Source organism: Gopherus flavomarginatus, chromosome 3 (genome assembly GCF_025201925.1).
Source record: "Gopherus flavomarginatus isolate rGopFla2 chromosome 3, rGopFla2.mat.asm, whole genome shotgun sequence".
Classification (NCBI taxonomy): domain Eukaryota; kingdom Metazoa; phylum Chordata; order Testudines; family Testudinidae; genus Gopherus; species Gopherus flavomarginatus.
Window position 1 is genome coordinate 198,156,745 of NC_066619.1, and position 12,206 is coordinate 198,168,950.

The 12,206-nt window shown below is 37.3% G+C and overlaps 1 protein-coding gene across 7 annotated transcripts in view; it reads right to left on the minus strand.

Moving 5' to 3' along the window:
* The window catches only part of SLC10A7 (solute carrier family 10 member 7), a 205,101-nt gene that overhangs the window by 127,732 nt on the left and 65,163 nt on the right, over positions 1-12,206 (minus strand). For all 7 annotated transcript variants that reach the window (XM_050946543.1, XM_050946548.1, XM_050946545.1 and 4 more), the window contains one exon: positions 10,701-10,739. In XM_050946543.1, coding sequence (XP_050802500.1) covers positions 10,701-10,739 — 39 coding nt within the window. The remainder of the gene's footprint in view (positions 1-10,700; positions 10,740-12,206) is intronic.

A 12,206-nucleotide genomic window follows, 5' to 3' on the forward strand; every position in this document is an offset into this window, starting at 1 on the left:
TTATTCACTCTGATTTAAGGTATTGCGTGCCAGTAATACATCTTAACATTTTTAGAAAGTCTCCTTCTATAAGTCTATAACACATAACTAAAATATTGTTGTATGTAAAGTAAATAAGATTTTTAAAATGTTTACGAAGCTTCATTTAAAATTAAATTAAAATGCAGAGCCCCCCAGATTGGTGTCCAGGACCCGGGCAGTGTGAGTGCCACGGAAAATCAGCTCGCGTGCCGCCTTCGGCACCCATGCCATAGGTTGCCTACCCCTATCCTAGAATATTCTATCTTCTAGATGAGGTTTAGTTATTTTCCCACCATTACGTCTCACTTTTCCTTATACCATTTGGAATGTGATCAGAGGGAATACAACAACTTTTTAATTTTAAGATACTGCAAATGTTCAATTCTATTTGCTGAACTATCACTTGTTTTTATTTTGCAATTTATGGATGGCCACTGGATTGGAAGAGTAAACCAGGATGATCTGTCCGGATATTTCTCTAATTGATAACAGAGGTGTGCCTCTGGAATTTCTCCTGTAACATCTACTTTTCTGCTAGTTTTGTTAACTCAAGCAATAGTATTGCAGATATTCTCTGCTACTGGTTTTGCTGAGAACTGGATATCCACAAGCTTAGCAAACAGGAGAGGAAAAAAATCAAATTCCCTATGTCAAGAAACAAATGCTGGGGCAATTGTCCCAAAGTACCTGTAACCAGCTTGACTGACCTAGAGGGTTTCTCGCTAATTTTCAATAGTCCAACAAGTGTCTAATTCAGGTGGGCCCACCTGGACCTCACACTTACACAGGGTAAATGAAAAAGTCTCCCAATGATCTAAACATAAAGCTTCTTGGGTTATGATAGAGGGAAGATCCTTCTTGCCACTCTGACTTCATGCAGGAAGTGCCATTTCGTAGAAGCTGCCAGTCCTTTTGATTTGGTCTGCTGGGCCCTGACTGGGCTGCCACATGTTCTAGCCATGAGAGTAGCAAGTCACTGGTTCCATCAGTAGCTGTCCTGGGAAGTCTTAATCGGCAACTGCAGAGGTCCAAAAGTCGCTGCTCTTCTTTTCTAAAAAGGTACTTCCTTGCGTGGGGTGGCCAGGGCACCGGGATCTCCAAGAAGGGGCAGAGAATGCCTGGTACACCCTGTCATCGTATCACACCAAGAACAAGCACTAGAAGGGGTAACTGACCAATAGATATACGGACAGAAACCTGACTACCATTAGCACCCTTAGTTACTGTATGGGAGAAACGGGGCAACAGAAGTGGAAAGATCTTGAAAGGCTTAAAAAAAGCTTTCCACTGCAGAGACAACATGAAGAGGGTCATTCCATAGGCTTGTCCCCACCACCATTAACACTCAAGCCATACAAAATGAACAGAGATGAATGAAGTCATCAGAAGGTAAGAGGAGAACTAAAAATACAATACAACTAGTCTAGGATCTACTTTATTTATAAATATTTGACTGTGGAGAATTCTGCAACAATCTTCCAAGTAGATTCAAAATAGGCAAAATCCATAAAAGTGAAATTTAAAAGACAAGCTTTTAAATAACCTTATTATAAAACAGACAAAGATTCAGAAATATATGAAAATGAAATATAAACTCTCTTTGTACCCACAATCATCCAGTTAGTTTTTTGTAGGTAGTATGGGAAAAGTGGGTCTTCAAGAAAATCAAATGCAGAGAGAGAGGTGACCTTGTGAACCAGCTCAAGAAGGGTATAAGTGGGGAAAAAACACAGAGACACTTGTAGAATGATATAGATGCCAGGCAGTCTAGGCTGGTGGAGTGGTGACAGTGGAGGAAGGGTGACATGCAAGAGGCAAAAAAAAGGTAAAACAGGAAGGGGCGGAGTCCTGCACGGCCTTGACGGAAGAGACAAGGAACCTGAACTTGATTCAGTTGGGGAGTGACAAAGTTTGTGATGTGGTCAAATGAATAGGCAGGAATATCTAAAATATTCTAAAAGTAAGTTTTTGCATAGACTGGAGGGGGAAACATGGGTGTCAAAGAAGCCAGAGAAGAAGAAGTTACAATAGTCAAGGTAGGAAAACATGAGGGACTGAATAGTAATTTTAGCTGTAAAAATAGGAAGAAATAGACAGATCCTGGCAATGTTTTGGAATGGCAGCATCTGAGTGCAAGCTGGATGTGGGCAGCAAGAGAGGAAAAAGAGGCCGATGATCTAAAGGTCAAGGGCCTTGAATGACAGGCAGAATGATGGCATTATTACAAGTGACAGAAAATTAAGAGGTGTGGAGAGGGTTTTTATTCCTTGGGAAAACCATCTTGTATCAGCCACTGTTGCAGAGAGCGCAATCCTCTTCTTGGCCACAAAGTGCTTGATTCACAAAGTGCCCCTGGAATTCACTCTGTCCTTGATTGCACTGACAGAGATGATCAGAGTCAGAGACAGAAAAGACTTTTTTGGACATCTAGTCCATCTCCATGACAATACAGGCTTGTCTCTGCTGTCCTTCTCTAGTATTTTGTCCAATCTTGTCTTAAAAGTCCCATATGCGGAGTCTCCCACAGTTTCCCATGGGAAACTACTCTACGGCACAGTCTAATGCAACTTAATGCCCAGAAGCTTTTCCTGATGTTCAGTCTAAATACCTCCTTCCTTAATTCCATCTCCTTACTTCTAATTAAAAGTGAACCCTATGAAACAGCCTATATGAATCCTCCCCATCATCGTTCCTCTCAAATATTTGCAGGCCATTTTGTCTCCTACATACTCATCATTAAGCCAACTACATAAAAAAGCACCTTTCATCTGTCCTCATAAACTGATCCTTTCAGCCCCTCCTAACCATTTTCATTGCTCTTCTTTGAACTATTTGTCAATATCTTTCCAGTAATGAGGTGCTAAGAAATTAACACAGTATTTCAGCTGTTATTGCGCCAGATTTCTACAGACAGGACTATTTCCATTCTGATATGGAATATGATGCTTCTACATATCCAGCAAAAAAATGATTGTTCGTGTTTTAGTTGTGTCACATTGTAAATCCACATCTAATTTGCTGTCTGCCATTATTCCTGCTAAATCTCTTCCAGCATTACTGGCTTTGCAGGTTTCTCTCTCACAATATGTTTTAGTTTATTTTTTCTCCAAACATATATTAGACTGTATTTTTTCAGATTAAATCTCACTTGGCTGTTTTTGGTCCTCGTATCTAATCCCTTGTTGGTCTCTTTATTTTAATTCTCAGGCCTCGCTGCTGTTTGCAACTCCTCCCAATTTAGTATCATCTGCAAATTTCATTAATGTGCAGTTTTACTCCCTCTTCTGGCTCATGAGAGACATCGAATACAACTAGACCTAATATTACTCCCTGACATAGGTTGCCAAAAACTTCCCCAAAACTCAATTATGCCCCTTCAGTTTTTACCATATGTGACAGTGTTCCTATCCGAGCCAACTGGAAGTAATTTTGACTGTAAGCTTTAATAAGATACCTTACCAATGCTTGATTAAAACCCAAATAGACATCATCAAAATTCTCTTGATCCACTAATTCTGTTAAGCTATTTAAAAAAAAATCAGTCACGGATGTGGTTAGTTGATTTGTTTTTTAATAAACTAAGGTTATTTATGAATCTCCATCATTGGGGATTTTTAAGAGCCGGCTGGACGAACAGTTGTCAGGGATGGTCTCAATAATACTTAGTCCTGCCTTGAGTTCAAGGGACTGGACTAGATGACATCTCGAGGTCCCTTCCAGTTCTATGATTTTTATACTTAAAAAAATATATACAGTGAATAGAAGTTGGACTTATAAAACAGCAGTTGCCAGAACCATTCTTTTCTCAATTTCTTTTTCTTTTGGAAGATCAGCAGTACAGTTGCACAGCCCTAAATAAGTCATTATTATTCAGTGAGAGGGTTAGGCACAACACCCCAACATGCAACTAGAACTGGAATCAGAGATGTCCACCCACTTTTCCTCAGCCTGCAATGGCTGCTCCTCCTCCTTCTCCCATGTCCACTAGGTACAATGGGGTACCTGAATTAGCACCATTCACAGCCTATCGCAGCAATGTGAGCATCCGGTTTTCATTTTTGTGTCTTTTTTATAACTGATGCCCATTTTTGCTTATTTCACTAATGCAAGGGTAGGGTTAATTATACATAAAAATACATAAAAATAGTACTAATACTCTTCACATATACAGTACCTTTAATATGAGGATTTCAAAGCACTGGATGATGTCCACATTCCATTGCGCTTCTAGCGCAAGCCAGCAAAGATCAAACAAGAGCAATCATCATAAAGGAGAATTGAACACTATGCCCAGGATATAGAAAAGTTACAGTGAGACAACTGTAAATGGCTCACAAGCAGATTTAACTTCCATGGAATCTAAGCTTTGTGTGCCTTGTATATAATGTGTTCCAAGGATTCTCTACTGCAGGGACCTGGCCTCCGCTCCCTAATGGAAAAAAAAATCCCACCTTCTGAGGTTGAGAAGGCTTCCCAAGTGGCTGATTAACAGGAAGAGCTTCCTGAGGGTTCTGTGAGCTGCAGGAATCAAATTCAGAACACAGTCCAGCGGCACCGTTGTACTGTTTCACATAGAAAAAAGAGCCGACTTCTGAGAATGCAGTGGCACACCATAAAGCAGCAACACTCTGAAATTAGCAAGTATGAATCTGGAATTCAGCACCTGTAGTGAACAGGCTTCCTGGCAAGTTCTTCTTGCAAGCAGCTAGCAAAGAAGCAAGTCCCAGAAGACTTTTGTTCCCCTTTTTACACTGCATGAAGTTACAATAAGGGGAAAAAATATACATACAAGTATTTTTCAGTTTTCTGGACAATATTTTAAAATGTAAAATATATAAATAAATAGAAAAGAAAATACATACACCATCTGCTAAAACATAATAAAGTAGATTAATTCAGTCAATTGATTAGTTCCACACTGCTGGATTTCTTTAAATAGTAATGAAATCATTGCTAAAAAAATCCATCATTATTAAAATAAAAAATTTGGTTCAGCCTACCAAAATTTGATTTGTAAGTTGCTGGTCATTCCCGTAATTAAATCTATGTCACAAATTTGCAAGAAAAATGGACACTATGACTAATGCATTTACTTGCTGCACAAGTCCTGTCAGCCTGTGTAAAGCATTATGCCTGCTAAAACTGAGTAGAAAAGAATTCCATACATTTTCATTAACTAACAAAGCTTCTTGTGTTTGTGGGAAGCTACATTTTTACATACACTTCTAATTAAAATCTAAATTTAAAATATAATTATAAAAAATAGGGGCCCTGATTTGACCAGCTAAGTTGGTGCCCTAAAAATAAAACGGCACTGGTATTATGCAGTTTTAAAGCAATAAGAACAAATTCTGTCCCCTTAAACAAAAATGGTTAAGTCCTGGGCCTTGTACCCATAAAGGTGCTACAAAGACAGGCATAATATATGCTTGATCTATGTGAGCATTGATGGAGCATCAGAGTAGGAGCTATTCCCCACCCTGATACACTTCATCCAGGACACATGCCCTCATTTTCCCATAAACTGCAATACAGAAATAGTCCAGTATAGAGTAGTCCAAGACAGAGTCATAGGAGCTTCAACTAAGGCTTTCATTTTTAGGCTGCCATTTTGCACATTTACTCAGGGATCTGAATGTTCCAGGTTCCCTTATATTCCTAATTTTATGTCTCCTACTGCCACAGACCTCAGGATTCAGCCATAATTCTTTGGTCCAGGAGAATAGATGACTGGTCCTTGGAAGCCTATCATAATTGATCCCAAACTGGCTGGAAGGGATCACCATTGAGTGATGCAAGGCAGTCCCTCATTTCACATGCTGAACAATATTACCATCTACAGATTTCCAGCCCATTGGCTCAAGAGGAAGGAAGAGGAAGAGGAAGAAGGAAGTGACTAACCAACCTGGTTTCTAGCCTAGCAGTGCAGAGAATTGTATGAAGCCAATCTCTCCCTTCCCTATGCATATGGCATTACACTGACTGGAAAAACAAAACAAAACAAGTGCATCTTCAATGAAGTCAAGGAAATTGCATGTGCACAAGGAAACTGGCCCAGTTTCTGGAAACAATTTTAAAGCCAAGAAAGAAGGTGACTGTCCTCTGCTGATGCTTCCAGATAAACAAATCTGAATAATCATCTGTATGGCAGGAGGATAGAATACCGCAGAAACATAAAATAGAATACAATTCCCCATGGTATTAACTCCCAAATCAGTTATTAGCAGTCACATTACAAGTTCCAAATCTACCAAGCTTCTTTATGTACTGGGTGCAAATGCTAACCCAGAGAGATTAATTATGTTCACACAAATTTGTTCAGTCACTCTAACAAATCTCAGCCAGAGTTATCAGATGGGCCACACAGCCTTGCCATTTATTGGAATATTCCAGTAGGCACAACTGCAAATTACTGATTAGGTGCAACAAATCCAGTCAGCCAAATCTACACATATTGTTTATTTCATCCAGATTTAAACTGAATACTTTAGGTAAACCTAGAATAATTCAGTTAAGTTCTAAAATATTAGAAGAGCAGATTATCACATATTGTGGTCTGGTTTTAGCATTTAAAAATTATTAACTCTTTTCTAACATGACAACCTTCAGAAATGAAACAGAGGTGCTTAGATACTGTGCGAATGAGCTCAGTATAATAACCTAGATATATAGATGTTTGAACTTCTAGACTATTTCTACTGTAATCACCAACTTCTTTAGTTAAAAACGTGTCCTTTCCTTTCAGATGTTGGAGCAGCAGCAAGCAATGCTGTTGAACTCAATGGCACTGGTACTGCAGTATGTTTGCATGCTTTATAGTAGCAACCACTCTGATAGCATTTTAGTAATACAGGGTGGTTGGTTATCAGATTTTATTTTATTAAAACCCCATCAAGGGGAAAACGTGAATCACTTATTATGCTCCACAATTACTGCAAACCAAACTGTTAAAATGAGAGGAGGACATAACAATATTAACTTCCTAAGTTAAAGCAATCCTCTGTGGCCTGATTCTAAAATATTCTCATGGTCTGAAATTTATGTAAATTGAATTCATCTATCATTAGTTATTACCAGTCTAGCAACATAAAAAAAAACAGTTTTCTGTAACAATTACTTCTTTAAAACACTGTTTTAATTAGACCTGGGACATTATTAAACTAGCTATGAATATGTACAGTATCATTTTGCACATCCTGCTACATGTAAATCTACAGGAATTTTTTATGTGGGGAGATGGGAAGGAGGAAGGAAGTTGGTTTGGACACTGTTTTTTAAACTTTCCTCCCCAACAAAAGTATCACAGGCTACATGACCTAAGAACATGATGACCCATCAAAATAGCCTTTCAAATTCTATTATATGAATACCAGAAACTTGTTAGTTCCCCCTGCAACAGGGGCCCTCCACTTCTTCCCCACAGAAACTGCACAGAGTCCTCCAGATGTACTCTCAGTGAAGATTTATTTCACCAATATCACCATAGTCCCTCATGCTTCCCTCTATTTAAAGTCCTTGCCAAGGTTTAGGTCCCCTCAGCAGGATCTGAGGGGAACAGAGGTCTCCCTACTCTGAGCCTTCTCTGTGACAACCCCCAGCTAGCCCTGTTCCTTTCTTCTCCCCTCTCTTGCACTTCCTTCCTGTGCCTCCTATCAGCCCTGTGTGGATGGGCCAATTGAGTTCATTACCCCCAGTCAGCTTCTCCTGGGGCATGAATCGGCCTCTAAGTGATCAGGGTGCAGGCTCACCTACTCACTCCATGCTCTCGCTCTCTCTCTCTCTCCCCCCCCCCACACACACACAGTCAGATCACATTTAAAATATCATTCTAACATTAAGTTGAGAACTTTCCTACAAATCAATACTTTTCACCACAAACAGTTTATTTTGGAGAATAACTTCCCAAAGTCCATGCACAATCCTCTTAGAGGAGTTAGAAGTCCAAGTAGCATACCCAAGAATATTACAATTAATCTTTCAAAATTCGAATTCTTCTAGACCCTTATAAGCAGCCTATATTTAGGCTAACGTGCATAGGCCCTGACTCCACAATGTGCAGAGCATATGGGCACACCGCAGGATTGGAGCTACAGTGAGCCAAATTCTGCCCTTTATTCAGCTCTTCCAGATCTCTCAGCTTCACCTTTAACAAACATTATACCAATATGCTTTACAGTATTGTAGGTCTGTAAATACATCATTGTATATAGAAAACACACTGTCTGATACATAGCTTTAGATATCCGTTTATACCTCAATTTCATGTTTGCATTTTAGAGACATTCTGAGGTCAAGATTTTCAAAACAGGAGCATAATTCTAGGTGCCCAAAGTCCATATTTAGGCACCAAGTCATCTGATTGTCAAAGGTGCTGATCATTCAGTACCTTTCATTGACTTTTCATAATTAGATTACTAACATTTAGGATGAGATTTTCAAAAATCCATAATTAGACATGTAAATAAGTAGACAGCATACATATTATGGACCAGATTTTGATCTCACACTGGAATAAATGAGGAACAACTCCCTTGAAGGGAATAGATATACACCAGTATAAAATGGTGTGAGATTGGAATCCAGCTACATATGGTCCCACTTCTGCAAAAATCCTCACTTTAATGGGACTACTCACCTGCTTAAAATTAAATATGTGCATATATGTTTACAAGACCACAACCAATGCAGTTATATTATATATACGGCTTATACATGACTTATTATATATCATGCACACACACACTCCCCCACAGAATCACATTTTCAAACAGTCACAGTACAATAAAATAAAATTTCAAATCTTTGTATGTATACATGCCTCACTAATAATCTCTGATTTCATTTACTTTTGAGAGGGTATTTTTACAATAAAATTGTATTTTAAAAAAAATTTGGTACCATAGTTTGCCTTTAGTTAATTTACAATAATTTTTTTAATAATCTGATTTCCTCTTCTATGGAATTATAAAAGAAGAATGTTCACCACATCTTGCCAGTATTGCATACAAGTATGAAATTAGGTAATCACAGATTTAGGGAAAATTCAAAAACATTATTAGAAATTCCTAGAACTAAATTCAGAACTAATACATTTGTGTCGATGAGGTAATATAAATGTATATGAGGTCAGAATTTGGTCTAGCTTCTTTAACCAAGATTTGTTTAAAACATACTTGGAATGTGAGTCTAGAAATTCTAAATAATATTCTTTTAAAATGTTAAATTAGTCTGATAATACATTATATTATGTGTGACTTACGGTTCAATCACACTCCCAATGATGTCAATAGACTACAAATGGCTTAAATGAGCCCTGAATTGGGCTCTCTGTGAACTCAAAGTTCTCACTGCAGCGGAGATGGATACTGCAGGGAATTTAGGTCTCGCTCACCATTTTCTCTTACTAGACCAAAGAAAGTGAAGGTAATTTGACAAAAAGGTAATTTGACAAAAAGATTCCAGAACATGGTGCAGAGATTTTTTTTTAAGAGCAACATTACTAAAGCCCCATTAACCCATAAAACGGGAGAAATCTTTCGATGTTGATATTTTTAGATTTTGCCTGTGTGTACATGTATACACTATATATAAACATACACAATACCTACATCTTTAGCTAACTCTAAAACATATCCAACTATAGAAACATGGTACACAACTGCAAATCTCAGTATTACTATCACACTCTTTGCAGTATGTTTTTATATACATGTTATATATTTATATACATACACTATTCAAAAATCTTTTTACATGCTTAATAAACAATTCCATGTCTGTAGTTCCAATTTCACCTACATATTTTATATTAATAGTTTTGCCTTTCATTCAATTCACACATCGGATTAAGTCTCTATTTGGGTAAGCAAGAGTGGAATTGAAAACATCCAGTTTTAAGTATTTACATATTTTAGAAAAAAAGTAAGGTAAAATCCATGATTAACTATACAACTCAAGTAATCAGTCTCATCAGTTTATATCATATTGTAAGAAAATAATCCAATATGTCTTGTTAAACAATACATCTATACAAAATCTTTTTCCTTTCTTCATAAATACACGTATTTATTTAAAAAATTAAACTGTTCGGCCTTCTTTTCAGTTAGTTTGCTGAAATTTTACAAACTAATATGCCCACAAATATCACTTTGGCTTTTTAAAAGGAACAGCTTGCTTGTTTCCTTGTTTCTAGCTACTTCAGTCTGATCCTCAGGGACACAGAGAAGAGTGGCTTCGCTGACAGTAAAATATACTAAACAAATGACATGTCACTGAGTAAATTAGCATCTCCTTTCGATCAGCCAGGTCATGTTTTCTTTTCAAAGTCCATGGCCCCTTGATAGAAAATAATGATTATCTAATAAACTTTCTTAGAAAAAAATCAATGTACTGACACTCATCTCTGAAACATCTGCCCAATAACAGATTATGTTAACCCATTTAAGGAGAAAATTAAGATGTACTTAAATATTTATTTACATTGATCAAAGATTATTCATTCACTCATTTTCTTGTGACTCTGATTCAATGAAAAGAAACAGCAATATTTCTGGTTAATTAAAGAAGGGGTGAAAGAAATACTAAAATTATTCAATTATTTACCAGCTTAACTAATGACTAGCCAGCACCAACCATAATATAAAAATACAATGTTATAGTGTAACCATTGCATTACTTACCAAAAAACTTCCAAAGGCTGAGTTAAATATAGCAGCTGCCTAGAAAGAGAGAGAGAGAGAGAGAGAGAGAGAAAAGAAAATATCACTCACAATAAAAATATCCTTAGTGAAGAACAGAATGCTATTTCCCCTCCCAGCACGTCTTCATACCCTCCAAATACACACATACCTGATTAAACAAAAAGTTAGCCATTGCTTACAAAAATTTCCGGTGTGTTGTAGCTTATGAGGACAAATGAGTTCCAGTTTATCAACTCATAAATAATGGGTTGTATAAAGCAAAACTGCCGCTGTATTTTATATCTTACAAACTTATAACGGGTACCAAAGGAATCCCCAACAGTACAAGACAGAATCTCGGTTTCACTAATTTTACTCTAATTCACTGACAAAAATTTTACATTATTGACATAGTCATTTAAAAAACAAAACCCAAAACTTTTAAGGGGCCCAGGAGAGAAAGAAAGTTCTAATCTGTGTTAAACTAAAACAGACATAGTTCATTTTAATAGCCCCCTTTCTCATTTTTCAGTACAGTATCTTAACTGGGCAACTAACCTAAGAAATTATGATCAATCACTTATTAACAGGCTCAGAAGTTTCTAAAAAATGAGCAATAAATTGCAAATAGAAATAATGTAGTAAAAACAGAATAATACAGTTAACTCCAAAATGTCCAAGCATTATCTACAATTTAACAGTCTTTGTAAACAACTGGTAATGACTGTAGAAGTCTTTTTGCTTACTAAATATCCAGGAAGCATAAGATGGCAGTATTAGCTCTTAACCTTAAATCACTAAATTCTATGAAGTTAAAACTTAAATTATGAATAGCTTCCACAATTACCAGGAATGGAACATCCAGTTCCATGATGAAAAGCCATGAGGCAAGTTATAAGGGACGGAGGGGGGGAGAACCTACCATTCCATGATGATTCTAGAGCAGAGCTAAATTAATCAACGCTGACTTTTTCAGTCATAACAACAAGTGGACGCTAGCGACTTTAGCAAGTCTGAATAAAGTCCAAATCCAGGCTAAAGGCTGTAGCTGAACCTGCCTTCTGCTCCATAAGAGGATGCAATGAGAATGAATGAGTAATGAGATCTTTGGCTCTAGAGAGCTCAGCTTTCTTATTCAAGTTCATAATTAATTCAAAGCTTTGATAATTTCATTAGATTCCTCCTCTGCTGGCCCTATCAATAAAAGATGGCACTTGACCATAGCTCCTTGGTGGCCCAAACACAAAAGCAAGTGCAAACTGGGAAACCTTTGCTTACTTGCTTACTAATAGGGACAATGGCATATGGCACTGCATGTTGTGGAGGGAGCATCTGAATAGATACAGCTAAATGAAACATTAGAGTTGACAGTTGTAAACTATGGCACCATATTTTAACACCTCTTCCTCATCAGCATTCCTCTTTTGAACATAAAAAGGAGGCATAAGTCCAAATGGCTTTTCCTGCCAAACATCACAGTGAAAGCAAGAATGCTTGCTACTAATT